Source organism: Phodopus roborovskii, unplaced genomic scaffold, assembly GCF_943737965.1.
Source record: "Phodopus roborovskii unplaced genomic scaffold, PHOROB, whole genome shotgun sequence".
NCBI lineage: Eukaryota > Metazoa > Chordata > Mammalia > Rodentia > Cricetidae > Phodopus > Phodopus roborovskii.
Genome location: NW_026125414.1, coordinates 47,748 through 72,858, shown reverse-complemented (window position 1 = coordinate 72,858; position 25,111 = coordinate 47,748). Strand labels below are relative to the sequence as shown.

General features: G+C 42.7%; 1 protein-coding gene across 1 annotated transcript in view; it reads right to left on the bottom strand.

Annotated features, from left to right (window-relative positions):
• Window positions 1-7,406, bottom strand: part of LOC127215290 (endothelin-1 receptor-like) — a gene marked incomplete at its 3' end in the record, with an annotated part of 46,781 nt that extends 39,375 nt beyond the window's left edge. The window contains 1 exon segment of the mRNA XM_051175663.1: window positions 6,937-7,406. Coding sequence (XP_051031620.1) covers window positions 6,937-7,356 — 420 coding nt within the window.
• Window positions 7,407-25,111: the final 17,705 nt, after the last annotated feature.

Sequence of the window (25,111 nt, the reverse complement as noted above, 5' to 3'; positions counted from 1 at the left end):
AGGCAGTAAACCTAGGCTGGGTAAGGAATGGCTGCCAGACAGAGAGATGCTGAGGCTGGGTTCTGAAACACAAAGTGTAATAAGCCCAGAAGAGGCATGAGGGAAAATCATCTGAAGCGGATGGACCATCTTGAGATCTTGGTTAGGTCAGGAGTAGATAGAAGCCTAGAGAGACAGGTGCTGGAGAGGAAACATAAGCGCTGGGAAACAAAGCATCCGCAAGGGACAGAGGTCTTGACAAAAGGAAGTGGATTTCTCTATTAAAATTTGAGGGAAGCTTCTGCAGTTAATTTCATGATTATAACACCACTACTGGCATGAGTGAAAAGGTCTGCTTCTCTCTGTTGAAGAATGCAATGAGGGGAAACAACATGATCCCCACACATGGAATTTGATAGGTAATTTAACTTGGAAAATATGATGGATAGACAACAGATATCTACTCTATAAATGAAGAATTCTTTTGTTAAATCATCACCATCATTATCTGAAGGTCTCATAAAAATTGATTACAGGGATCAGAGATGGCTCAGCAGGTACAAGCACCAGCTGCCCTTCTAGAGGAACAGAGTTCAGTTCCCTGCACCCACATGCCAGCTCACAACTGTCCATGATCCAGCTCCAAGTGATAAGACACCCTCACACAGGCATACATGCAGGCAAAGCACCAGTGCACATAAAACAAAAACAAATATTTTTTTAAAAAGAAAGAAAAAAATTTATTAGAAGTTAATTTCAACAGTCAAGGCTTATGTCAGATCAGAACAAGCAATACTGAACATGTATGTTTGAGGTGGTTGATGTATAAGTCATGACAACTTATTTCTAAGACCCAAACTGTCTTGGTGATTGGCTGCGTCATAAAATGACAGTTGTACTACTGCCCCCCCACTAGTACAAGATGCCAGAGTCTGGGTGAATATGGGGAGTAATTGGCCTTAAGTAAAAGCCCTTTGTTACCACCCTGCTCAGATCCTCTGCCCGAGAGAGGCCCTGGGAGCCTTGGCTTCCCATTGCAAAATGCTCCTGGTGGTTTTATATAGAAAATGCATTTGCTTACTTTCGGTTGCTGCTCCCAGTAAGGGGTGGTTGCTTAGAGCAGGACACAATCAGTAATCACAGTTAGCACACCCTACCTCAGGGATCTACTTCTTGCTATGTGCTAAATGAGGCACTATTCACCTGCCGTACTATCTAAAGAGCACCGGCGTGAGCTTTTTGCTATGGAGGTCCTGTGTCTCTAAGCTGACTTGTTGCCTCTCCTCATGGCCATAAGTCTCATTCATTTTACCCTGTGTCTCTCATACATATGTTTTCCCTCATTCTTGTTTCTGCTTAAAAGGCAAGGCGCAGTGGCTTATGGGAACATCTGTGTGAACATCTGGGTAAATTATTATCCTGAAGCTACATGCTGCCAAGCTTTTGCCCACCCACAAACCCCACTTTTGAGGTTTCTACTTTATTACAAATCATAACTCATATCCTGACATATATTAACTTGATATAATTTTATAAGTCATTAAAGAATAAAAATTAGTACATTCTGTGTTTCTAACCAATATGCTAACTGGGGATTGGTTTGGATCCTCAAACACAGAGAAGATATTTGCATTGTGTTGCCATCCTAACATGCAAATGTTTTGTGAACATATTAATATACTTGGCCAAATTTTATATTGTTTGAAGTTGGGATATTAGACAACACATTTTCCTGGCAAACTGAATCCATCTCGTATATGCAGTAAAGGCTGTTAAGTGCGGGCAAACTCTTTTCTTCTCTCATGCTCTTTACTCGTCTTCTTTTGCAATTATGCTATTATCTGCTTTTTGAGCCACTAAAAATTAGGGTTGTCCTTTGATCAAGTTTGTCATAGCTGCCCCTCAGCACTACCACTTGCAAGGCCCTTGAGTGTTTGAAAACCTGAAGCCAAGTGACATTCATTTGCTTTCTGTGTCCTGCCTGCTTCACACTCTGTTTTGTTGCATTCTGTGATTTTCTCGTCAGTCATATGTGAGGGTTTGCGTGCAAGCAAGGTCTGGAGCCATTTCTCTTCATTGTTTGATTATTTCTTCCTAATGCCACATATACACTCCAGATGTTACCCAGTTTTTTATTAATGATCTTTAAATGCCTTGATAGCAACTATTTGGAGTCAAGCTCACTGATATATATGCCAAGAGACCATGAAAAGGCACTAAGCTACATGGCTAGTGACAGATGGGAAACAGCTCAGCTATGTGACACTTGCTTTCCATAAACTGCTCTATGGGACACTCTTGTACAATCCCTTCCCTAAATGAGAACAATGTTAACAGACAGAACACTGACTATGGTAGCCTCTCATTCTTCTCGTGACATTGCTACTTTTGACTCAGCTGCAGTTCATTTAGCTAGCCCTAAGGTACAGTCTGCATACTGCCCGATCATATGTATTTGCACTCTGACACAAGACACCTTAGGTTGAATATGTAACCAGCACTGTTGGCAGAGATTGAGGCAGAACAGTTTCAGATCACGTGTTTAGATAAAATTTTAAATAGAGGACCCATTTTACAGATGAACTTTTCACAGAAAACCTATGATCCCCCATTTGACTAAGACTCAGCTAAGGTAATTAATCTATTTCTGACCCATCTATCCTTCTGTGCCAAGGGAGATCAAACAAAACAGTACTTAAGTGTCAATCATGGCAGTGTTTTGTTTTTTTTTTTTTTTTTTTTTTTTTTGAGAATAGCAAAGTCTCTTTTGAAAAAATTTATTTATTATTTTTATGTGTATGTGTGTGTGCCTGTGTGAATTTATGTGCACCATGTGCATGCAGGAACCCACAGAGATCAAAAGGGGTTGCTGGGTTCCCAGAACTGGAGATACAGGCACTTGTGAACTGCTGCTGTGTGAGTGCTGAGAAACAAAACCCAGGTCCTCTGCAATAACCACCGGGCTATCTCTCCAGCCTGAGAACTAGACAGTCTCCTTTCAGTCATTAGCTCCCATTAGGTGTTGGTGCCCTGGAGAAGACTGCGATCCCAGGTATATCAGCTTTCTGCAAAAGACACTGTTTCTGATCCATCACATGGGGAAGGCTGGATTGAAAGTCACACAGGGATGATGATCAAAGAAGCATTTACACCAGGTGCTCCCCTTCCTGGAAGCCAGCTATCAATGTTCCCTTTCTCATCTGTGCAGAGAGTCTGAGGTGCAACAGACTTTGGGGTATATGATTTTGAAGCATGTGATTCCTGGATGAAAACTTGCCTTGATTACCCCATGTATGTGTGACCCCCTACTTTCAATGTGTAGTGAAACTGAAATTCTAAGAACACAAGCCATTTTTAAGTAACAGTATTTTAAAAGATTCCTACAACTTAAAAAAATATGTTTATTTAGTGAAAAATAGCTGGTGAGTTAAAAAAAAAAAGCCCTGATGTGACTGCTAAACAGAATAATAGGAGTGACTAGAAAACTCGTGTGTGTGTGTGTGTGTGTGTGTGTGTGTGTATGCATGTGTATGTGTATGCATGTGTATGTGTGGTGTGTGTGTATGTGTGTGTATGATATGTGGTATGTGTGTGATGTGGTGTGTGTGTGTGAGTGTGTGAGTGTGGTGTGTGTGTATGCATGTGTATCTGTATGCATGTGTATCTGTATGCATGTGTATGTGTGGTGTGTGTGTATGTGTGTGTATGATATGTGGTGTGTGTGTGAGATGTGTGGTGTGTGTGTGTGTGTGTGTGTGTGTGTGTGTGTGTGTGTGTATGTGTGTGTGTGCAGGTGAGTTTTCCCATGCAGATACATGTGGAGGTCAAAGGTTGGTAGATTATCTTCTTCAATTGAAAACTAACCTTTTTTTGAGATAGGATCTCTTACCAAACTTCACTTCCATTTTGGCTTGACCAGGAGCCCATCAAGCAGGCAGGATCTACCAGTCTCCAACTCACAGAGCTGAGGTTACAGGTGTGCTGCCATGACTGACTCTTCACTCAGGTGCTAGGGATTTGAACATAAGTCCTCATACTTTGTTCACTGAGCCATATCCCCAGCCCTGAAACTCATCTATTTAGAGAGCTTAAAAGGTCATTCAACTTTCAACATAATTCTTCCAGTAATGAGGAAGATGAAAAGTACGTGTCCATCATTTTAGAGAAATCTGCATGTTATTTTCTTGGATATCTAATACAGTGATTAAGTGAGATGGACAGGTGCTGACATAGTGAACCAAATGTGGCTAGAAGGATCCAAGTTGCCTTGGGGTGTGCTGGCAGGAGGCAGTGATGGAGACTAGGACCTCACACTACCTGGAAGGACATCTCCTGACTAGTCTGGGTAGAATTCAGAGGAACAGGAGAGGTTGTGCTTTTCTGACGGGAGAAGAGATGACAGAATAGTGTGGCGATAACTTCACTGTCTTGGCCTCTTAAGCTAATGACAGTGCTGCTTTCTTTCCTAGCAAGAGGACTGAGATAATTATTTAAAACTTTAATATTCAAATCTTTTTAAAAGGTTTAATTTCTAAAACTACTACTGGCCCACTGACTCATGTTACATTTAAAACACAGGAATTAAATGACCACAGTCATGTGATGTGAAAGCACCATGACCAAACTGTCTATATCACTTCAAATTATAACGGTGCATTGATCATGAGTCCCCAAAGCGAAGAACAATGGAGCTGGACAACAATGTGTCAATCTATCGCTACAGGAACACAACATAATTTGTTTTTGGATTTCTACAATAGTCAGAACTCTCTCAGCAACATGATTCACTATCTAGTAGAAATGAAATTCACTGTGTTGATTGGCAGGAGCAACTCAAAGATAACCATTCCTTTGGCCCCAGCCCCTGCATCTATTGGTTTGCCAAGAAACAGCTTTGCATCTATAGAGCATGCTTCAGACAAAGCAGGAGCAGGGAGTTAGTTTGAGAGAGTTCATCATTCTCCTGAATAAAGATGAACTCATTAACCAGTGTCTATGTGTAAGCAATCAAGAGTTAATAATAATATTCACCAATAACCAACTGACACCAAAACCCATGACAGTCTCTTAAAACCCATCACTGAAGAAGGCTATCACAAGAAAGTGAAGTATTAAGTACTCATGACAACTCATAAGTGGAAAATTTTAAGAGAAAAAAGTAAATTTGAAGCATATCCTAAACATTTTAAATTAATTATTCATTTTCAACTTTGCATAACAATTTAGTTCCAAAATTCTGTTTTTATGTTCAAAGTGAAATCACATGCATTCATACTTATTCTGAGGAAAGAAATAGTATGTAATTTTTTGATTATTCATTGTCTAATTTCTCTACTTTCCATAAAGTGCATGGTACGAGTTTGAAAGATAGTTAATATTCAAAAATTATCAGCTGGGTGGGCTGGCACATGCTTTTAATCTAAGCAGAGACAGGAGGATCTCTGTGAGTTCAAGACCAGCCTAGTCTGCATAAGGAGCTCAGGGTGGCTCGGGCTAAGCAGAGAAAGCTTGTCTCAAAAACAAAACAAAACAATCCACCTTAGTGCTAGAACACCGGTGCTTGAGGTGTCTCCATGAAAATTCACTGTGATTTAGACACATCTACTACAAACGGCAGGCTGTTCCAGGCTGCCCCATACTCATAATTTAATTGGCAAAAACAGTTTAAAGTAATATTTTAGAACTGTATTACTTAGAACAGTGGTTCTCAACCTTCCTAATGTGTGATCCTTTAATACAGTTCCTTGTGTTGTGGCGATTCCCCAACCATAAGATTATTTCGTTGCTACTTCATAATTGTAATTTTGTTACTGTAGTGAACTGTAATGCAACTATCTGATATGCAACCCCTAAAGGGTCACAACCTCTTGAGAGTCACTGACCTAGAATAATTTATTTCTGTGACAGAAAAGGAGGAAAAGGAAGAGGGGGAGGAAAAGAAATAAGAGGAGGAGGAGAGAAGGGAGAAGAGGATGGGGGGAAGAAAGGTGAGGAGCTTGACTTCACACTAGAAGATGTGGGCAGGAGAAGGGGAAGAGAGAAGAGGAGGAGGGAGAGGGTAAAGGGAAGGGGGGGGGGGGAGAAAGAAAGTCTGGGGAAAGCAATTTCCTTAGGTTTCAGGTGAAGGTGCTTCTTAAAATGTGGAACACGTATGCAAATTTCATTTGACTTTTACTGTACTTAAATTTTTTTCAGCAATTTTCCCTCACAATGATTATAGCAAATTCGGAATATTTTGCTTCTTTTGGTTTTAGTTTATTTTCCTCAAATAGTCTCTAAGGCAAGTCAGCCCCAGCTATGTTTAGACACTCATCACTCCCCCGTGGAAGCATCAACTTTTCTTCATTGTCTTTGGACCACTGTTGCCTAGCTCAGGGATGGACACATGTTACAGCTAAATGTGGGAAGGTGTAACCAGGCCTATTTTAAATGGTTTTAGTTAGTAATTTAATCCTGGCCTCCTACCGGCAGATTTCGTTATCTCCAAGTCACCAGACAGAGAGGGAAGCCAGCAAGCCCTTTAGCCTCAGTCATCTGCCCGGGCACCCAGACTAAAATAGAAGCTTTCCACTTGAAGCTCTCTCTGCTGTGGGTATGTATTCTGAGCAGCATCTCATTGAAAGATAACTGAAAATAAATATTCAATCTTGCGTTTGTTGGGAGCTTGGTACATCTCACCTTAAAAACTCAAAAGAAACTTCCAGTCATCGATTGCTACAAGATGGTCGGTGGAGCCAACAAATGGAGCATTGGCCTGGGAATCCACTTCATGCAATAGAAACATCTTAAGGGTCACCCTTGAAATACTGTTTCACCAACAACTAAGTTAGAAAACAGTCTAATATATAACAATAAAAATCTTAAAACGTCAATGAGCTATAAGATAGCAGAACTAAGCCTCCCAGTCAGAACAGAGCAAGGGGTCAGAGGTCAACAAAGTGCACAGGAATTTCCTACCTTAAACACATTGATGGGGAGATCAATAACCACGTAGATAAGGTCTCCCAGGGCCAGGCTTGCTATGAGCGCATTGGGGCCATTCCTCATACACTTGTTCTGGTAAATGATCCTAAGCAGAGTTGCGTTCCCCACCATTCCCACGATGAAGATTGTGCAGGATATCACAGTGGTGATGTATTTGAAAGCAGATGTGATTTTAGTCTGCTGTGGACAATAGCTATGCATTGAGCCGTTGCTGGGCAGGACCAAATTGGTAGGTTGATGAGTGGTACTCGGAGAGTTGAATTCTGTCCCCAGATAAGAGGTGAAGTCCTCCACATGGCTGCTTAGGTTTGTGCTGTATCTCTCAGGATTGTCACTGATTACTCCTCCTACCAGGGCCAGCCAAAAGGATGCCATGAGGCAAAAAGTATCCATCTTAATGTAAATTGGAAGAAATGTCTTATGTCGCTTTTATACTCTTCTTTCTTTCACCTGAAAGAAAAAAATAGGAAAAGTATTGTTATTGTTATTATTGTTATTTGCTACAAAATCTAGCTGTCCCCAAAGATCATAGGAAACGAGTGTTCACTAATTTAATGAAAATATAAACCATATTTGGTAATTAGGTGTAACTGTGTCAGGCTACCCATGGCAGACCAAAAGGCCAAAGATTTATTACAGCAGGCAATGACCCCCATCCCCTCCTCCCTCCATCCTTCACCCCCCCAGGCTCTAGCTATAGCTCTGTGTGTGTCTAGAACACAATAGTAATAAAGATGTTTCAGTTTTCCTTAGAGATAGCAGTTTCTCTCTTAATTCAGGCTAATGAGAACCCAAATCTTCCAGGCACTGTGCCTAATATGTCATGTGCTGCTGCTGTTTAGCCCATGTGATGATTCCATGAAGTCACACACAGGTCTATCAGGAGGACAGAGAAGCTAAAAGGAAATCCCAGTTGCTCATGAGGTCACAGATGGTTGCATACCCACAACTCTGATGTAGCTCCATCTGACTCCAAACCTGAGCTTTAATTATTGTCATCCTGTCTCTCATTTTCATGCTTTATTTGTGCCAAGAACATACTGAAGATGTCTCCAGAGTTTAGACAGAGCAGCAGACTGGGAGGGGTGGTCAGGTATGATCAAAAGACTATAGGCATCCATTTGTTTTGCCACTTGCAAAGAGTGTATGGTCCCTCCTGCCCAGTAATCTAGGTTTCTTTTCTATCTCTTAGAGAAAAGACACCAAGACACTAGAAAGCCAAGGAAGGTCAGTAAGAGGCTAACAATCAAAGGCAAATAGCTCCTTCTCCTTCAGTGTTTTATACCTTTCTTTTATTCATCTGTAAATGAAGACCGTGACTTCATTTATGGGCAGTGGTGTGTATCTAGGGCACACACAGCTAATCCCAAGTTTTGAGACTTACATTCTTTTTCTGGAGTCTGCTCAAGGCTGTTACTGACCACTTTTAGGAATTTTGACAGTAGTCATCACTACGTTTAGGCTTAGTCAGTGTGTGGACAAAATAAGACATGTTGACTCGGATAGGAAGTAAATACCAGCAGAGTACTGTGTACTTCTGCTCCCCAAAACAACATCAGTATTTTACACACCACACCTGACAGATACCATCTGTTTCTTGACTTGAGCTTTACCACAGCAGTAGTGGCAGAAGCAATGTCCACACTTCACATGAGAGAAATTGAGTCTTGAGGTGAAGTGACTGGCTTCAAAGCCTAAGAGTGGCAGGACAGCCATCTCATCTCATAGCTGGGTTGTAGGGTTTCACTTGCTGCAAAGCCAGGGACCTGCCATCTATCTGTCACCTCTGTCACTTCTGCTTACCCTTAATTATAAGTAGTTTACAGATTTCCTCTCAGCATCTGGCTGAATTATTAGTAGGCCTACAAAATATCATTTCCTTTCCCAGATGGAGATCAGAATTCCAAGAGCAGAGCTTGTTAAAATCTGCTTCTTTGAATAACGAGGGAGGCACAATTCTTTAACTTCTTGACTGCTTTGTGACTAAAGTTCTAGTTTTCCAACAGGGATGGAGTATTCAGTAATAGTTTCCTTAAATGAGAGGCAGAGGTCTTTCCTGTAAACAGAATAGCTTCATGATCTGCTAGGACCATCCGAGAGGTGACTTCATGAACCACTTGGTTTTCACTGACACTGGACTCTCCCTAGTGCTCATGGGAGCTTGCTGCTTTCTCTATCAGCTATAGGCACTGAGAAGGTCAAAGACGTGGCTTCCCATCATGGTGTCAGCCAGCTACCATTAACTGCCTTCCTCCCTCCCTTGCTTCCTCCCAACAAAGACACCACCAGAGAGCTCATTTTTCCTGACACCTCTGTCAGCTCTCCACATCTAAGGGACATCTGTCAAAAACATGTGGATACCATATTGTCACAGAATGAAAAAACACAAAACCAAATGAAAGAAACCTCCTTCTTTACATGCTTTTCCCAGGATGGGTCTGGAGCTCATTTGGGTGTGTTCAAGTCAAGCTTTGCTAGGCATCTGTTGTCCTCAGCCACCACTCTGGAGAAGCAATCTACACTCAAGGAGGAAGGACATGTCTAGGGATTCAGCAGTTCTCCTTTTGTGGGTCTAAGATTTTTGGAGTGCTTTAATAAACCCTCAGCACTTCACCTATTTAACATCTGAGACTCTCAGGACAAAAGTTCACTTGCCATTAGCAATTTGGAAATTCTCATGGCACCCAAACCGCACTGTTTAGGGCAGGTAATTTGCATGACATGGTAGCCAAGGTATTTCTCAGTTGGTCAACACTTTAAAAACAGATGGGTTGGTGGGGGTGGGTATCCATAAACAACTACAAGGGTAGTTTAAGAGCTTATGTTCAGATTCTCGGTGCTTTTGCTCTCTGACACTCCTTGGTGGCACTGTCTGCCTCTAATATGCCTTCACCCCTTGTCTGCAGGGTGAGGCCATTAGGGCCATGTAAACAGATGTGGCTTATCTACAAACTGCTAGTGTTCTGCACGTGAAAGGCAACAAGTGCCCTTTAAAGGACAGCGCGGAGCAAACAGCCCAGACCTCCCACAACAGATTTCCAACACTAGCTGCTGCAGTCATGGTGTGTGTGAGCAGGGGTTCACAGACATGGATCTTCACAGTAAGTGTCCTTGGCTACACACACCCAGGGTGCGCGATGCGAACAGACTACATGGTCAACTTCATCAGTGGGCCTTGGAGCAAGCCTTGGGCATGATGCTACTGAAAGCTCTTGCAGGCCTGTGGAGAAAGAGACGCTCCTGGGCCAACTTCTTTTTCCTAAAAATCAGAGTTTGCCTGAGGATGTAAAATGCTTTTGATCTTTGGTCAAAGCTCTGCTCCACACTCCCCCACTCCACCCCACCCTACCCGCACTAGGCTCCCAGGAAGGCGATCCACATTAGGTGTCAGGGCAGGTAGGTGCCATCCCCAACCGCGGTGGCATTTCTCGGGGCACTGTGAAACACCCCACCTCCTCCCAGACGATTGTCCCAGGCTGCCACCCTGTCCCTCCTCTCAGTCCTGGTTCCCATTAGGAAAGACTTGTACCGACCTTGGAGATCTTTGGACAGAGACACCGCCAGGTCCGCGCCTGAGCCAGACAGAGCCGGAGTGGGAGAAAGAGGGAGGCGCGCAGGGTGGCCGGTGGCTGGGGCTGCAGCACTGCCTCGACTTGAGGAAACTTCCCCGGCAGGGCCCGGGCTCTTTTGGGGGAGATCTCGCCCAGCCTGCAACCTCCGGCGACGATCCGGTGGATCAGAGAGGCTTCTCAACTCCCTCTCACAGTCGCCAGGCTAGAGGAATGGGTGTGTGCGCGAGTCTCCCAAGCAAAAGCAAACTCCAGAGGAACACGCCTCCCGCGGTCGGTCCTCCCCAGGATCCCAGGCTTCCAGACTTTCCCCTCCACTCTGGAACCGAACTGCAGGAGCGTCCTATCCCTCCTCCCCTCCAGGGAACAGCCACCAAGCTGCAATTCTGCTGCCCCCGCCAGGCCCTGAAGGGCAGGAATCTTTAACTATTTCCTTTCGGAGATAAAGCTGGGGGGGGGGTCTAGGAAGGGGAGAGAAGGGGAGGGAGTAGAGTAACAGACCTTAGTTGGGCTGGGCCTTCGGAAGAAACTCAAGACACCGGCCAGCCCGTGAGAACGGGCTTGTTGATCTCCAGGGGGAAGCCAGGGTTGTGCCTCCTTTGTCCTCTGTCAACTTTGCTTAGCTTGTGAGTCCTCCTCATTTTAGAGGAAGTTAGTCCTTGGATCAAGCGGGCACTGCAAAACTCCAAAGCCTCAGCCCAGGGCTGGGGGTAGAAGGAAAATCTGTGGAAGGCTCTAGTGTTTGTGCAGAGAAGCCATGATGCCCAAGTAATTGAAATGATAGTGGGAGACCCTACAGAAGACGGTGTCTTTATCACAAGAGTATATCAAGACCTTGTATGGTCAGATGGGAGAGTAGGAAAGCTGAGGGCCAAAAGCTATTGTTAACACCTGGGCTCCTCAGTGGAGGCTTGCCTGTATGGATGCCCTGCAGTAACTGTGGTGGAATCTACCTCCGTTTGTTCTTGGGACCTTAGGGAGAGGGGTATATGGGACTTATATCTATCTCCCCTGGGATAGAATTTTAGCAACCTCACAGTTTGGTGGCTAGATTCCAAGAAGAAATGTCCCAATAGAGAGGAAGTGGAAACGGCTACCCGTGTAAGGTCTCGGCCCAGACACTGGCACCAGTGTGCTTCTGCTTAATTCTGTTAGCTACTGATCGCAGATAAGAGGTGATGCCATAGAGACCCCACTTGTCAATATGAGGAGTGCCAAGGAATTCAGAGACCATTTTGTAAAGATATTAAAGAGACAGCAGAATACCACGGTGGAAATGATTTAAATATTCCTCTAATTGTGTTGGACCAGGCATTATCCTGTGTATTAATCTGGTCTACCATAGCTTCTCCAGGAAGCAGCCATAATAATTGTCTTGGCAAATTGACATGACTTTTCAGAAAGAAAAGTTGGTGTCTCCTCCCAGAAGAGGCAGTGTTTAACTTGGTATGTGAAATATACTGGGCCTCAGGCCTTACTCACCCTGAGGCCAGAAGCTTGAACAGCAGGCCACCTGTGTGACTGAGCATGACAGTCATCTACTCTCCTCTACAGCACCCCCACTGGATCCCACCTCTTGCTGGTCCCATCCTGGTACAGAACTAGTCATTAAATGTTCTCTTTCACATCCTGTAGGATGGTCACTATTTAAACACAAATGAAAACAGAAAATACGAAGTATTGGCATGAATACTGAGAAATTCCTGTCTGTCATGGGAAGGGGTATAAAACAGATCAGTAGCCCTGGAAGACAGAACAGCGTTTCTCAAGTAACTAAGCATAAAATTAGTATGTGGTCTAGCATTCTGATTCTGGAGATGTATGCAAAATAGGCAGGAGATATTGGTTTTATGGACAGAGCAAGGCTGAAAATGCAGAAACAGAATGGAGATTGGTATGTATTCTTTGCAAAGTGGGGCCCAGAAAGCAGGTCAGCGGAGGTTCTTAATTCAGGTTAGTTTTTGTGTACGTGTTTAGGATAATTCCACCTAATGGGCTTATTTGGGGAATTTGTTTACTGATGTATGAGTGTGTGTGTAGGTCAAAAGACAACTTTGGGAAGTTGGGTATAAGGCTGGAATGCAAACATCTTTACCCATTGAGCTATCTTGTGTGCCCACAGAGTCCTCAAAAGTTGTAACAGCGTAGTTTCTGTTTAATGACATGGACTTCAGCTCCAGTGAGTCCATTTTGAATGTGTTTCTCCTTTTTTTTTTCTTGTTTCTTTTTTTTTTTTAATTTAACACTATGGTCACATTTATAGAAGAGACTTAGAATAGTCAAAACCATAGAGAAGGTAGAATAGCAATTCCCAAGGCTGTGGGGAAGAGGGATTTACTGTTTCACACATTTAAGGGTTTTAGTTTGGGTGATGAGGGCTCTGGGCCGAGCGGTGGTAGGAGCCACACAGATGCCCACACTGAGTGCCCATGACTGTGCACTGCAGAACGATTGAAGTGATGGATGCATAGTATGTATGGCTTGCCAGAAAGAGACAAATCTCAAGGTAGAAACCCAGCTTGCTTGTGTGTCCTGTTATTTATAAAGCAAGTTTACTGCCTCTTTGAAGAGAGTCCTTCAAATCTGAATACATGTGCTTATGGAACCCACCAGATCAGTGGTTCTCAACCTTCCTAATGCTGGACCCTTTAATACAGCTCCTCACATTGTAGTGACCCCAACCATAAGAGTATTTTCATTGCTACTTCATAACTGCAATTTTGCTACTGTTATGAATCAAATGTAAAATTTTTGGAGATAGACATTCGGCAAAGGGGTAGTGCTTGACCCAGCGAGTAAGAATCACTTTACCAGACTGCTTTATCTTTAGAAAAGCCTAGCCCTGCCTTAGAGGTGAGACCCTACCGATGCTCCTTATCACTGCACATTTAGCTTCTGTTGCCACGGTGGACTCAAATTAATCTGTTTTGGCCAAATTTACATCATTTATGGTTCTCCCTACATGTAGGCAGGACAGTAGTCTCACCCCATCTCCTCTATAATCCCAAGGGTGTTCAATTAGTATGTTTAACCATGTTCTCCAAGCTTGACTTTGGAAGGGTGTTTGTTTTCCCTGGAAGGTACATGCTGGTCTGAAGGCCAGACTTCAGGGAAACTTGTTTGCATTGTACTTCCACCACCAAGTGAGCACCCTGTCAAGGCTCTTACAGTAACTTTTCTGGGCAGTCAATCATTAATTTAATAAACAATAACCACCATGGAATAAGACATACTCGAGATAGCACTTAAGAACCAACTGTTTAGCTGGGCAGCAGTGGCACATGCCTTCAATCCCAGCACTTGGGAGGCAGAGGTATGAGAATTTTTGTAAGTTCGAGGCCAGTGTGGTCTACAGAGCAAGTTCCAAGACAGGCTCCAAAGCTACAGAGAAACTCTATCTTGAAAAATAAAAACAAACAAACAAACAAAAAAGACAAAAACAAACAAAACCAAAACAGAACAAAATAAAGCTCCTGCACAAGGAAGCTGCCTCTGGTGTTCCGCTCCCACACAGTGCTGTTGTCTTGGCAACATACCTGTTTATGAAACCATATTTACTACTTATACAAAACTGGTTTTTTGGTTTTTTTTTTTGTTTTGTTTTACTATTCTCCAAACTTATGATGACAGTCTTGTCCCTGCCGTGACCAGGTGCCACTATCATGGGGTCTTCTTGGTCACCCCCTCTCTGCCTTTCCTTGAGGTGTCCCCAGCTTTGAGGGTAAGGTGGATGCTGGGCTTCTGTCATGCCACGTGGTAATGGTGATTGGTTGTGATGGTACTGATGGAGATGCTCAGCTGTCTCTGGGTCACTTCCTGCTCTAGCTCAGCAGCTGAATTCTCTAGCATTCAGCTTTGACTAGCCTACTGTTGAGCAGAAGCCCAACTGATAACAGAAACAACTGATTACATCATATGTTACATTTCATGTGAAATGGCCACAACAATCTGAGTTATAGCCTCAAGGAACTTATTAGAAGAAGGAGAAGTAGGAGAAGGAAGGGGCGAAGAAAAGAAAAAAAAAAAACAAAAACAAAACAGTAGGTATTCTGACAGGCTTTTGACCCATGGCTGGGGAATTACAGATCAGAAAATCTCTGGGACTTTCTGCCAACCAAGCTAGCCTGATGTTAGTTCCAGGACAGACAGAGACAGAGACAGAGAGAGAGAGAGACTCTGTCTCAACAAACAAACAGAGGGTGCTTTCGAAATAACACCCCCGGATTGTCCTCTGATCTCTAGACATGTGACATGTCCACAGGCATATACACACACAGAAAAATGTATGTATTGAATGTTAAAATATTCTCTTGGCGATAAATGGGCTGAGGAAGAAATCAGAGAAACATTACTCTTTACAATTGCTACAAACAACATAAAATATCTTGGGGTAACACTAACAAAACAAGTAAAAGAGCTATATAGCAAGAACTGTGTGTCTTTAAAGAAAGTCATTAAAGAAGGTGCCAGAAAATGGAAAAATATCCCATGCTCTTGGAGAGATAGGATTAACATAGTAAAAATGACTATCTTGCCAAAAGCAACCTACAGATTCAATGCAATCCCCAAACAAAATACCAAAACAATTCTTCACAGACCTTGAAAGAATAATACTCAACTTTATATGGAGAACCAAAGGCTCAGGATAGCCACAACAACCCTGTACAATAAAGGAACTTCCAGAGGTATCACCATCCCTGACTTCAAGCTCTATTATAGAGCTATAGTCCTAAAAACAGCTTGGTATTGGCACAATAATAGACAGGTAAACAAATGGAATTGAATTGAAAACCCTGATATTAATCCACACACCTACGAACATCTGAATTTTTACCAAGAAGCTAAAATTATACAATGGAAAAAAGAAAGCATCTTCAACAAATGGTGCTGCCAAAACGGATGCTAGTGTGTAGAAGACTGCAGATAGATCCCTATCCATTGCCATTCACAAAACTTTAGTCCAAATGGATCAAAGACCTGGACATAAATCCAGCCACACTAAGCCTTTTAGAAAAGAAACTGGGAGGTACCCTTGAATTAATTGGTGCAGGAGATCACTTCATGAACGTAACTCCAGCAGCACGGACATTGAGATCAACAATTAATAATGGGACCTTCTGAAACTGAGAAGCTTCTGTAAGGCAAAGGACACAGTCAACCAGTTGAAACAGCAACCCACAGAATGGGAAAATATATTCACCAACCCCATGTCTGACAGAGGGTTGATTTCCAAAATATACAAAGACCTCAAGAAACTAGTCACCAAAACACTGAATAATCCAATTGAAAAGTGGGGTACAGAACTAAATAGAGAATTCTTAATAGAGGAATCTAAAATGGCTGAAAGACACTTAAGAAAGTGCTCAATGTCCTTAGCCATCAAGGAAATGCAAATCAAAACAATTCTGAGATACCATCTTACTCCTGTCAGAATGGCTAAAATAAAAAAACATCAATGATTGTATAGGCTGGAGAGGATGTGGAGAAAGGATACACTCCTCCATTGCTGGTGGGAGTGCAAACTCCTATAGCCACCATGGAAATCAGTATGGCAGTTCCTCAGGAAAATAGGAAATCAGTCTACCTCAAGATCCAGCAATTCCACTCTTAGGTATATACCCAAAGGATGCACATTCATACAACAAGGACATCTGTTCAACTATGTTCATATCACCATTATTTGTAATAGCAAGAACATGGAAGCAACCAAGATGTCCATCAACTGAAGAATGGATAAAGAAAATGTGCTACATTTACACAATGGTACATTTACTCAGTGGGGGGGGGGGACCAATGGAATCTTAAAATTCGAAGGCAAATGAATGGAACTAGAAGAAGCTATCCTGAGTGAGGTAACCCAGTCACAAAAAAAACAGACATGGTATGTACTCACTCATATATAAAGTTTAGACATAGAGCAAAGTATTACCAGCCTACAATCCACAGTGCCAGATAAGCTAGGAAGCAAGGAGGAGCCTAAAAGAGTCATACATGGTCCCCTGGAGAAGAGAAAAGGGACACGATCTTCTGAGCAAATTGGGAGCATGTGGGGGAAGGGAGAGGGAATTAAGAGAAAGAGAAGGGGAGAAGAGGAGGGGAGGATGTGAGGCACCACAGATTGAGTTGGGGGAAAATTACAGGAGAGCAGGAAAAGAGATACCGTAATAGAGGGAGCCATTATAGGTCTAAGGAAAAATCTGGCACTAGGGAAATGTTCAGATCTACAAGGATGACCCCAGTTAAGAGTCTAAGCAATTGTGGAGAGGCTAACTTAAATGCCCTTTCCCCAATAATGAGACTGATGACTACCTTATATGCCATCCTAGAGCCTTCATCTAGTAGCTGATGGAAGCAGAAGCTGACATCCACAGCTAAACACTGAGATGAAGTCCTGGAATCCAGTTGCAGAGAGGGAGGAGTGATGAACAAAGGGGTCAAGATCAGGTTGGAGGAACCCACAGAAACAGGGGGGAGCTCATGGGTCCCAGACTGATAGGTGGGAAACCAACATAGGACTGGCCTAGAACCCCTGAACATGGGTGTCAGTTAAGAGGATTGGGCAGTCTATGGGGTCTCTCATAGTGAATCAGTATTTGTCCCTAGTATACAAATGGACTTTGGGGGCCCATTCCACATAGAGGGATACTCTCTCAGCCTAGACACATGGGTGGGGGAGGGAGGAGAGGGCCTAGGCCCTGTTCCAAATGATGTGACAGATTTTGAAGCCTCACCCTCCCTGGGGAGCAGAAGGGGGATGGGATAGGGGGGTCAGTGGGGGCCAGGGGAGGGAAAGGGAACTGGAATTCACATGTAAAACAAGATTGTTTCTAATTAAAAAATTTCATTAAAAATATTGTCTTGGCATGTTGAAGGATGGTTTTATATTTTATAGATTCTTTAGTGCTTTTACTACCAAACTATAAACAAAGCCATGTGGGTTGTAAAGAGAGAGAGAGAGACAAAGAACTACAGAGGTGGGCAGATGTAATACAAGCCCCAAGCCAACTGGTGGCCTAAGGACAGCAGAGCTATTCAGCGGCAAATGTGCATTATTGATCAAGGAGAGAGATCAAGGGCCCTAAGGTGATGCAGAGATCATTAATCAGAACTGCCACCATCACTGCAGGCCAAGTGGTCTGTAAGCATCTCACTGTCAATGACTGGGGTTGCCTCTGGATTCCAGCAGGCCCTGCTGCCTCAGGAACACTGTCACCTCCAGAGGTGCTGAGGTCACACTGCCACCATAGAAAGCCTGGAAGACAAAGAATCAAATCAACGATAGATGCCTCAGCCTTAAGATCAGATGGAATTTTCCTGTCTGTGTTTGTAATCTGTAATCTCTTCTCTTTTTTGGGATTTCTGCCTTTTAGAATGAGAGCTTTTGTTCTGTGCCTGATCACAGTGGTGTTTTGTATGATAGTCTGGTTTTACAGGGACCCACCTGGACAGAAATTTACCTCAAGATGAGTTGTCTCACTCAGTTCTGACTTAGATGATATTTAGTTGACTTTGGACCTTCAACTTTTTAGCTGGAATAAGCCAAGACTTTGGGGCCTGTTGGGATTAAGGGAATTTTCAGATGAGAAAGACCTGGGCTTTCAGGTGCAGGAAGCTATGGCTTGAGTGTTTGTGTCCTCTATCATTGTTATTGATCTCTCTTACACCTGATCTGATGTATTTGGAGATAAGCTTTTTGCAGATAATTAGGGTTCAATATAGTCTTGAGGGTGGTCCTCTTGTGGAGGATTTACACCCTTATAGGAAGAGACACCAGGCAGCTAAGTGTCTCTCTCTTTGCTATGGGATGACAAACTGAGAAGGTGGCCATCAGCAAGTCAGGGAGACATCACTCCTTTGAATCTGACCATGCTGCACTCAGATCTTGTGCTCACAGCTTCTGGAAGTGTGGGAAGAAACATTTTCACTTATAATATCAAAATACCTTAGAAGTCTAGCTTAAGGTATTTTGTTATTATAGATAACACCAGTTATATATCTATTAGTAAATTTATGTCAACCTTTCTGGTTGTTTCCTGCTGTGAGGCCACAAGCTCCTGAGTCACAGGACAACTATGAATGTGGTCACTTTGCAGATGACAGAATCAAATGAAAATGCCAAAAAGTTGGACACCTTTGGTTGTTGATGGGTTTATTGAATTTTTCCCTAAGTACTCTGTGAGAGCTTTTGTTCTGGTCATACACCTTCTTCAGTCAATTTCACATTTGTTCTGAGGTTCATTGTTTTTTGCATACCTGCTTAGTGTAATAAGCCTTTATGAATAACTATTAACAGCCCTTCTCACTTATGCATGCATGCATACATGTATGCATGATGTTGGCTGCTTTGTATGCATTGTTACCTGCAGGTATTACAACATCTCTGTCGAATAAGTTCTGTTATGGTCTTTTGTGGATTTTGATAAAACCAAAGCTTAGAAATGGTGAGTGGTTTGTTTGTTCAAGGTTATGTCATTTAAGTGTTCCCCCCTCCAAAATTCATGTTAAAATTTAATCTCCATTGGGGTAGCACTAAATGATGAGGTCTTTGTTGGGAGGGTAATTAAATGATAAGTGCTTTCATGAGTGGATAGATTCTCTTATAAAAGATGTTGGAGAGACTAGCCAGCTTGCTTTTAAGCCTTGTTGTCTATCTGTTCACCTCCTCTGAAGAATGTAATGACAAGGTATCACCTTGGATACAGAGAACAGACCTCATAAGCCCACTTTATCTTCGACTTCCTAGCCTCTGTAACTGTGGGGACTAATTTGTTTCTTACAAACTTCCCGGGATTAGGTGTCATTTTGTTATTGCTACACAAATGGACCAAGTTCTTTAGTAAGTAACTGATGGGTGGGAACTATATATCATTGACACCAACTCCCTTATTTTGTTGTTTTTGTTGCTGATGCTGGTGGTGTGTGTGCATACATGTGGGGATACACATGCCTTTGTGTGCATGTGTAGAGACCAGAGGTTGATGTTGAGTATTTTATATTATTGCCCTCATTTTTTTAAATTAAAAGGCACTGTGTGTGTATGTATGTGCATGTGCTTGTTTTAGCATGTGTACACATATGTAGATGCCTGGGGAGGCAAGAAGAAGGTATTGATCCTTTAAAGCCAGAGTTCCAGGTGGTTTTGAGCTGCCCTGGGGTGCAGGAAAACAAACCCTGGTTCTCTGTATGAGCAACAAGTGCTCCTTAATGATGAGCCACCATTCCAGTCTATTCACTTCACCCTTTGAGACAGCATTTCTCATTGACTCTGAAGCTCCTCAATGGCTAGCCTGGCTAACTGGTGCTTCCAGGATCCTGTCTTCGTCACCCAGCACTGAGTTCCATGTCATGTACTATTGTGTCCTTGTTTTTTTGTTTTTTTTGTCATACTTACAGGAAACAACATCTACTAATTCCACTGGTTTATTCAGTTGGCCAAGAAAATGGGACTTTTATTTACCTTCATTTTGTAGGAATACATAGCCATTCAAACTCTTTGAATGCTTAAAATCTTATTGTTCTAGTGACAGTAATTCTTTAAGAAAAACTTTGAAACCTACAGCCTACACTTTTATGTACACAAAACATAACATAGTGTCAGTGGCTAGTAGAAAACAATAACTATAAAATCAATTGCTCCTGTTCAATTCATAGAAGAAATAAGGTGTTTTGGTCTAGAAATAGAGAAAATGAAATCCAACCAAAACATTGTACAGATTAAAAAAAATCATGTTGACACTTAAAAATGGGGAAAGGGCTTTGTGCAAAAAGGACTTAGCTTTGACATCCATCTAGGTTTCATAGGCAACGTTTATGTTGGTTAACTTGATTAGAGCACACCCAGAGTGTGAGGTCTCAGCCTCACAAAGCCTTCCTCTCACCTTGTTGGGCTACAGCTTAGTCCGTGAAATGTTTGCTGTGTAACCCTGAGAACCTGAGCTAGAATCCCCAGAAACCACGTAAAACAGCTGGCAGTGGCGGCCTGTACTTGCAAACCCAAGGCTGAGGAGGTAGAGACAAGTGTGTCCCTGAAACTTACTGGCCAGCCAGCCTAGCCTAATGTGTTAGTGAGAGGCTTTATCTCAAAAATCAAAGTGGATGACTCTTGAGGAATGACATTTGAGAGTGATAACTGTCCTCTGTGTGTGAGCAAGCATGTGCACACATACAAACACATGCATGCGCACAGGCACACACACACACACGTGACAATGAGTGTTATCGTTATCCTTGTCATTGTTCTAGAATAGAGATTGCAAACTCAGTGTGTAAAGGACCGGATATTAAATTTTTAGCTTTGAGAGCCTATGGTGTTTGTCTCAGTTACTCATTGTCCTTGAAGCTTAGAAATGTTAATAGACAATACTCAAGTGGGGCTGTTTTAACAGTTTATTTATATAAAAGCCAAACAAACAATAACAACCAAAACAAGTGGTTGCCTGAGTTTGACCTCTGTGCTATTGTTTGATGACACAAGCATCTTAAACATAAAAGGTGTTATTTTGGCTCATGGTCTGAGGATCCAGTTAATCATGGTGGGGAGCTGCCTGTAGCTGTGGTACCAGCTGTGGATCAAGAAGCAGAGATGAGGCAGAAAGTGGGGGTACAGCTGTAAATCTCAAGGACTCCCGTGATCACTTCCTTTAGCAAGCCTCTGACTTCTAAAACCTCTACAAATTTCCAAACAACTATCAGTTGGCGTCCCAATAATCAAACACATCAGCGTATGGAGGGTATCTCCCATTAAACCATGATAATATCCAGCAGAGAACAGCAAATGCTAGTAGGCTGGTTTGCAGATACATGACTCTCACTAAGAAAAACCATTTTGATGTTCCTTGTGCTTTTCTGGGGTTATTGACACTGTGTTTTTGTATTTGTTTATTTGATATAGATGAGGTTAGGCTACCTTATCTAGTATAGTTGTCTTTTTATCTCCACCTAACTATGTATCCTAGCCTTGTTTGTTTGTTTGTTTGTTTCTCATGTCAGGGGTGCTGAGTACTATAAATTAGTTAGTCTTCCCAGATGTTGCAGTTCTTCACAGTTTTTGCTTTTACTACAAAGCCATAAAGAACACTGGTGTCCACTTTTTGAAGGTATGAGTGGTGCTGGAGATTAATGCAGGCTGAGTACATGTTCTATTTCTGAGCTGCACAGCCACCTCCAATCCTGTGCAGTCCTCATTAGGAGAATGTGTAGGTTTTGCCTTTAGAATTGATAGAGCTACATTTGGACTTTGCTATCGATGAGGGTTTTTGAGGATGATCCATCCTCTCTTAAAACCACTGCATCCTACTTCTGTAATAGCACAAAAGGAGGCACAGACTGTATCTATATTGTGATGTAATACCCTGTATAATATATAGTGTTATAGAGATATAAAGTGTTACACTAACTGAGCACGGAGGATAGGTGGTGAGTACACGAGAGTCTCAGGAAAGGGAAGCCAGGTTAGGAGGGCTGCAGTTCACCAGAATTCAATTCTGAAACAGTTTGCAGTCAACCAGGGATGGCTGATAGTCATTGAGACCTGGGTCTAGGTAAAGGCTTCGGGCTTGAAACAGGAGGGCAGCGTTATTAGTAACTGAAGCCACGAGCGGGATGTATTTCATCTGGAGACAGAATGTGAAAGGGAAAAGGGCAAAGAGACCAGAATGAGCCCTGTGCCAAGTTTTCAGTTAGTGCAGAAGTCAGACACTTGACTAAAATAGAGACATCAGAGAGGGAGTTTGGCAGGGCAGTCAGTGTCTGAGACATGGAAGGAGTGAATATGGATGGTTCTGAGAAACCAGGGAAACGAAGAGAGAGTGGCCTTGGAGACGGCCATTGGGAATATTCTTCTAAGCACAGCAGGTTTAGCCATTAGGCTCACTCCTCTGCTCCGCACACACTCAAAATAACTCAGTAATTAGACTCAGTGCCAAAAGACAGAGAGCTTCATTGCTTACTCTAAGCTAAATCCTTTCACTAGATCATCCTTATATCATTTGGAGGAGGAAAGTCAACATCCTCTACAACTAGCATGTACGTTAGGCTTTTAAAGAGTAACTTTTGGGAAAAGGATTTATTGGGAACATTCTACTTATACTTTTCTGAAGTAGAGAGCAAAGAAACAATAAGATGAGATTTGAAGCAGAGAGTCCTCCTGCCTTTCTTTCCTTCTTCTCTCCTCCTCCTCTTTCTTCTTCTTCTCCTTTTTTCTTTTTTTTTAGACAGGGTTTCTCTGTGTAGCCCTGACTGTCCTGGAACTCGTTTTGTAGACTAGGCTGGCCTCGACCTCACAGAGATCGTGTGTCTCTCCCTCCTGAGTACTGGGATTAAAGGTATACTGACTGTCTTTTCTTTCTTTTCTAAAATTTTTAAATATGAACAAAAGTTCACATTCTTCTCCCCCAAATCCTCCCTTTCTTCTTCTTTCTCTTTTATTTCTTCCTACTTTCTCCTTTTCTTTCTCTTCCTCCTGTTCTTCTTCTCTCTCTTTCCCTCTGTCAATAAACAAAATAAACAACCCCCCTAAAATGAAAATCAAAACAAATAAGCAAGCAAATTAAAAGCCAAAGAGAGCCGGAGAGAGCGTGGGCTCCCTGGAACTGGAGTAAGATGCCTGATGTGGATTTTAGGAACTGAACCTGGAAGAATCATACAGAAAGATGGATTAAGATACATGGGACTAGGTTTAATAATATGAGTTATTATATTTTATTCGGGGAGAAGTCACTTACATGAGAAACCAGTCACCTGCAAGTTCCTGCTCCAAGGATCCACACCCAGGCTTCTCTCAGTGACCTGATGGGAAGCAAGAGAGAGTGCTGGAGTCTGGGGCCCCAGACCTAACCTCACCCTCCATCAAGTCCATACCTGTGACCATGCCCAAAGCGGCATGGTTAATGTTACAGGTGCTGCTGGGGTGGAGTAGATATCTCACTACAATTCTCCTTTTAGTCTAAAGAAAAACATTTGGGCTTGATACAAAACTATATACAAAGGCAGCAAATATCAAGTATGCTCTTGGAAAAGTAAACATAAGAACGTACACACTTAGACCATATTGCAGTGAAGCAACAAGAGCAAAATGGGAAGAACTACACATATCCAGTCCTAGGGTGAAGGCAAACAGATTACTACAGAGTTGTCCTAAGCTGGAAAGCTTAAGTCGTGTACCTAATATTTCTGTCTAGGAAGAGAGAACAATAATTGTGACAGTCTAATCTTCAACCTCATCAAAGACCCGAGAAGGAGGATAACAATACTAGGGTAGGCAGGAAGTGCAGGGGAGCAGCTTCCAAAAGGTGCAGCGAAGACAGAAACAGCAGGCTACCTGGACAGTCACCTAAAGCCTCACAGCAATGTCAGGGCAACCAGTTTTGGCTAAGGCCTGGAGTATCTGACTGACCAACGCAGAAGCAGGGAGGTTAGGTTGAAAGTCTGTCTTACCCTGACTTGGCAAGATTCAGCAGTCTTCTATGTTTATCTCCTGCAAGCACAGTAGGACAGCATGTCCAAAGTCAGTGGTTGAGGTGGGGGCAGTTCTTTGCTCAAGAGGGCATCAGCCGAGGAGAGAACGGACTCCAGAGGGGGTGAAATCAGTGCCCAACAGAGTTATATGAGCCCCACACCTTTGCGCTATCTCCAGGCCTGAGCCTTCTAGACCATAATGACACTGATTCCATTTAAGAAATGCTCCATAGCATTTGCTATGTGCTCCATAGCAAACCCTTCTAAATTTTCATTATTGTTATGTAAAGCTTTAAGATGTGGTTTATGATGTGAAGAACTTTGAATCAGTAAGTTGGACATGGTAGTATATTGCCTATATTCCCAGAATTTGGGAGGTTGAGGCAAGAGGATCAAGAATTCAAGATCATCATCTTAGTTACTTTTCAATTGCTGTGACCAAACACCATGTCCAAGACAACTTATAGATGAGTTTATTTAGCACTTCCACTTCAAAGCCCGAATCTTGACTAATCATGCCGAGGAGCTTGACAGCAAGCAAGCAGGCACAGCGTTGCTGCAGTAGCTGCTGGAGGCTCACATTTGGACCCACAGGAGGAGGCAGAGAGTGCTAACTAGGAATGGTATAGGTTTTTGAAACCTATACCAAAGCCCACCCTAGTTACACATCTCCTTCAAAACCTCACACCTCTAAATCCTTCCCAAACAGTTCCAACAACTTTGGATCAAGTATTCAAACATGGGTCTCTAGAGGGGAATTTTCATTCAAACTATCATAATCACTGGCTACATGGTGAGTTTGATTCATAGTCTGGGGTACATGAGTCTCTGTCTCAGAAAACAAAACAGAATTTAGAGTTAGAATTTCAGATGTCAGAGTTCTCTTCTCATTGTACTATTCCCAATACCCCAGCAGCTTCCACAGACATTGGGTGTTCTTCCCACATGTTTTTCTTACCCCAACTCTCCCAAAACTTAGATGTTCCTGTCCAAAAGATGATGGAGCGATTTGGCAGCACCTCAGGGGCTTCTGCTTACTTTGTTTGGGGAAATGCCATTATGAATTTGTTAGGGATGCTGTAACCTAATTCGCAGATGGAGTGGGTTACCATGCAGAAGCTCCT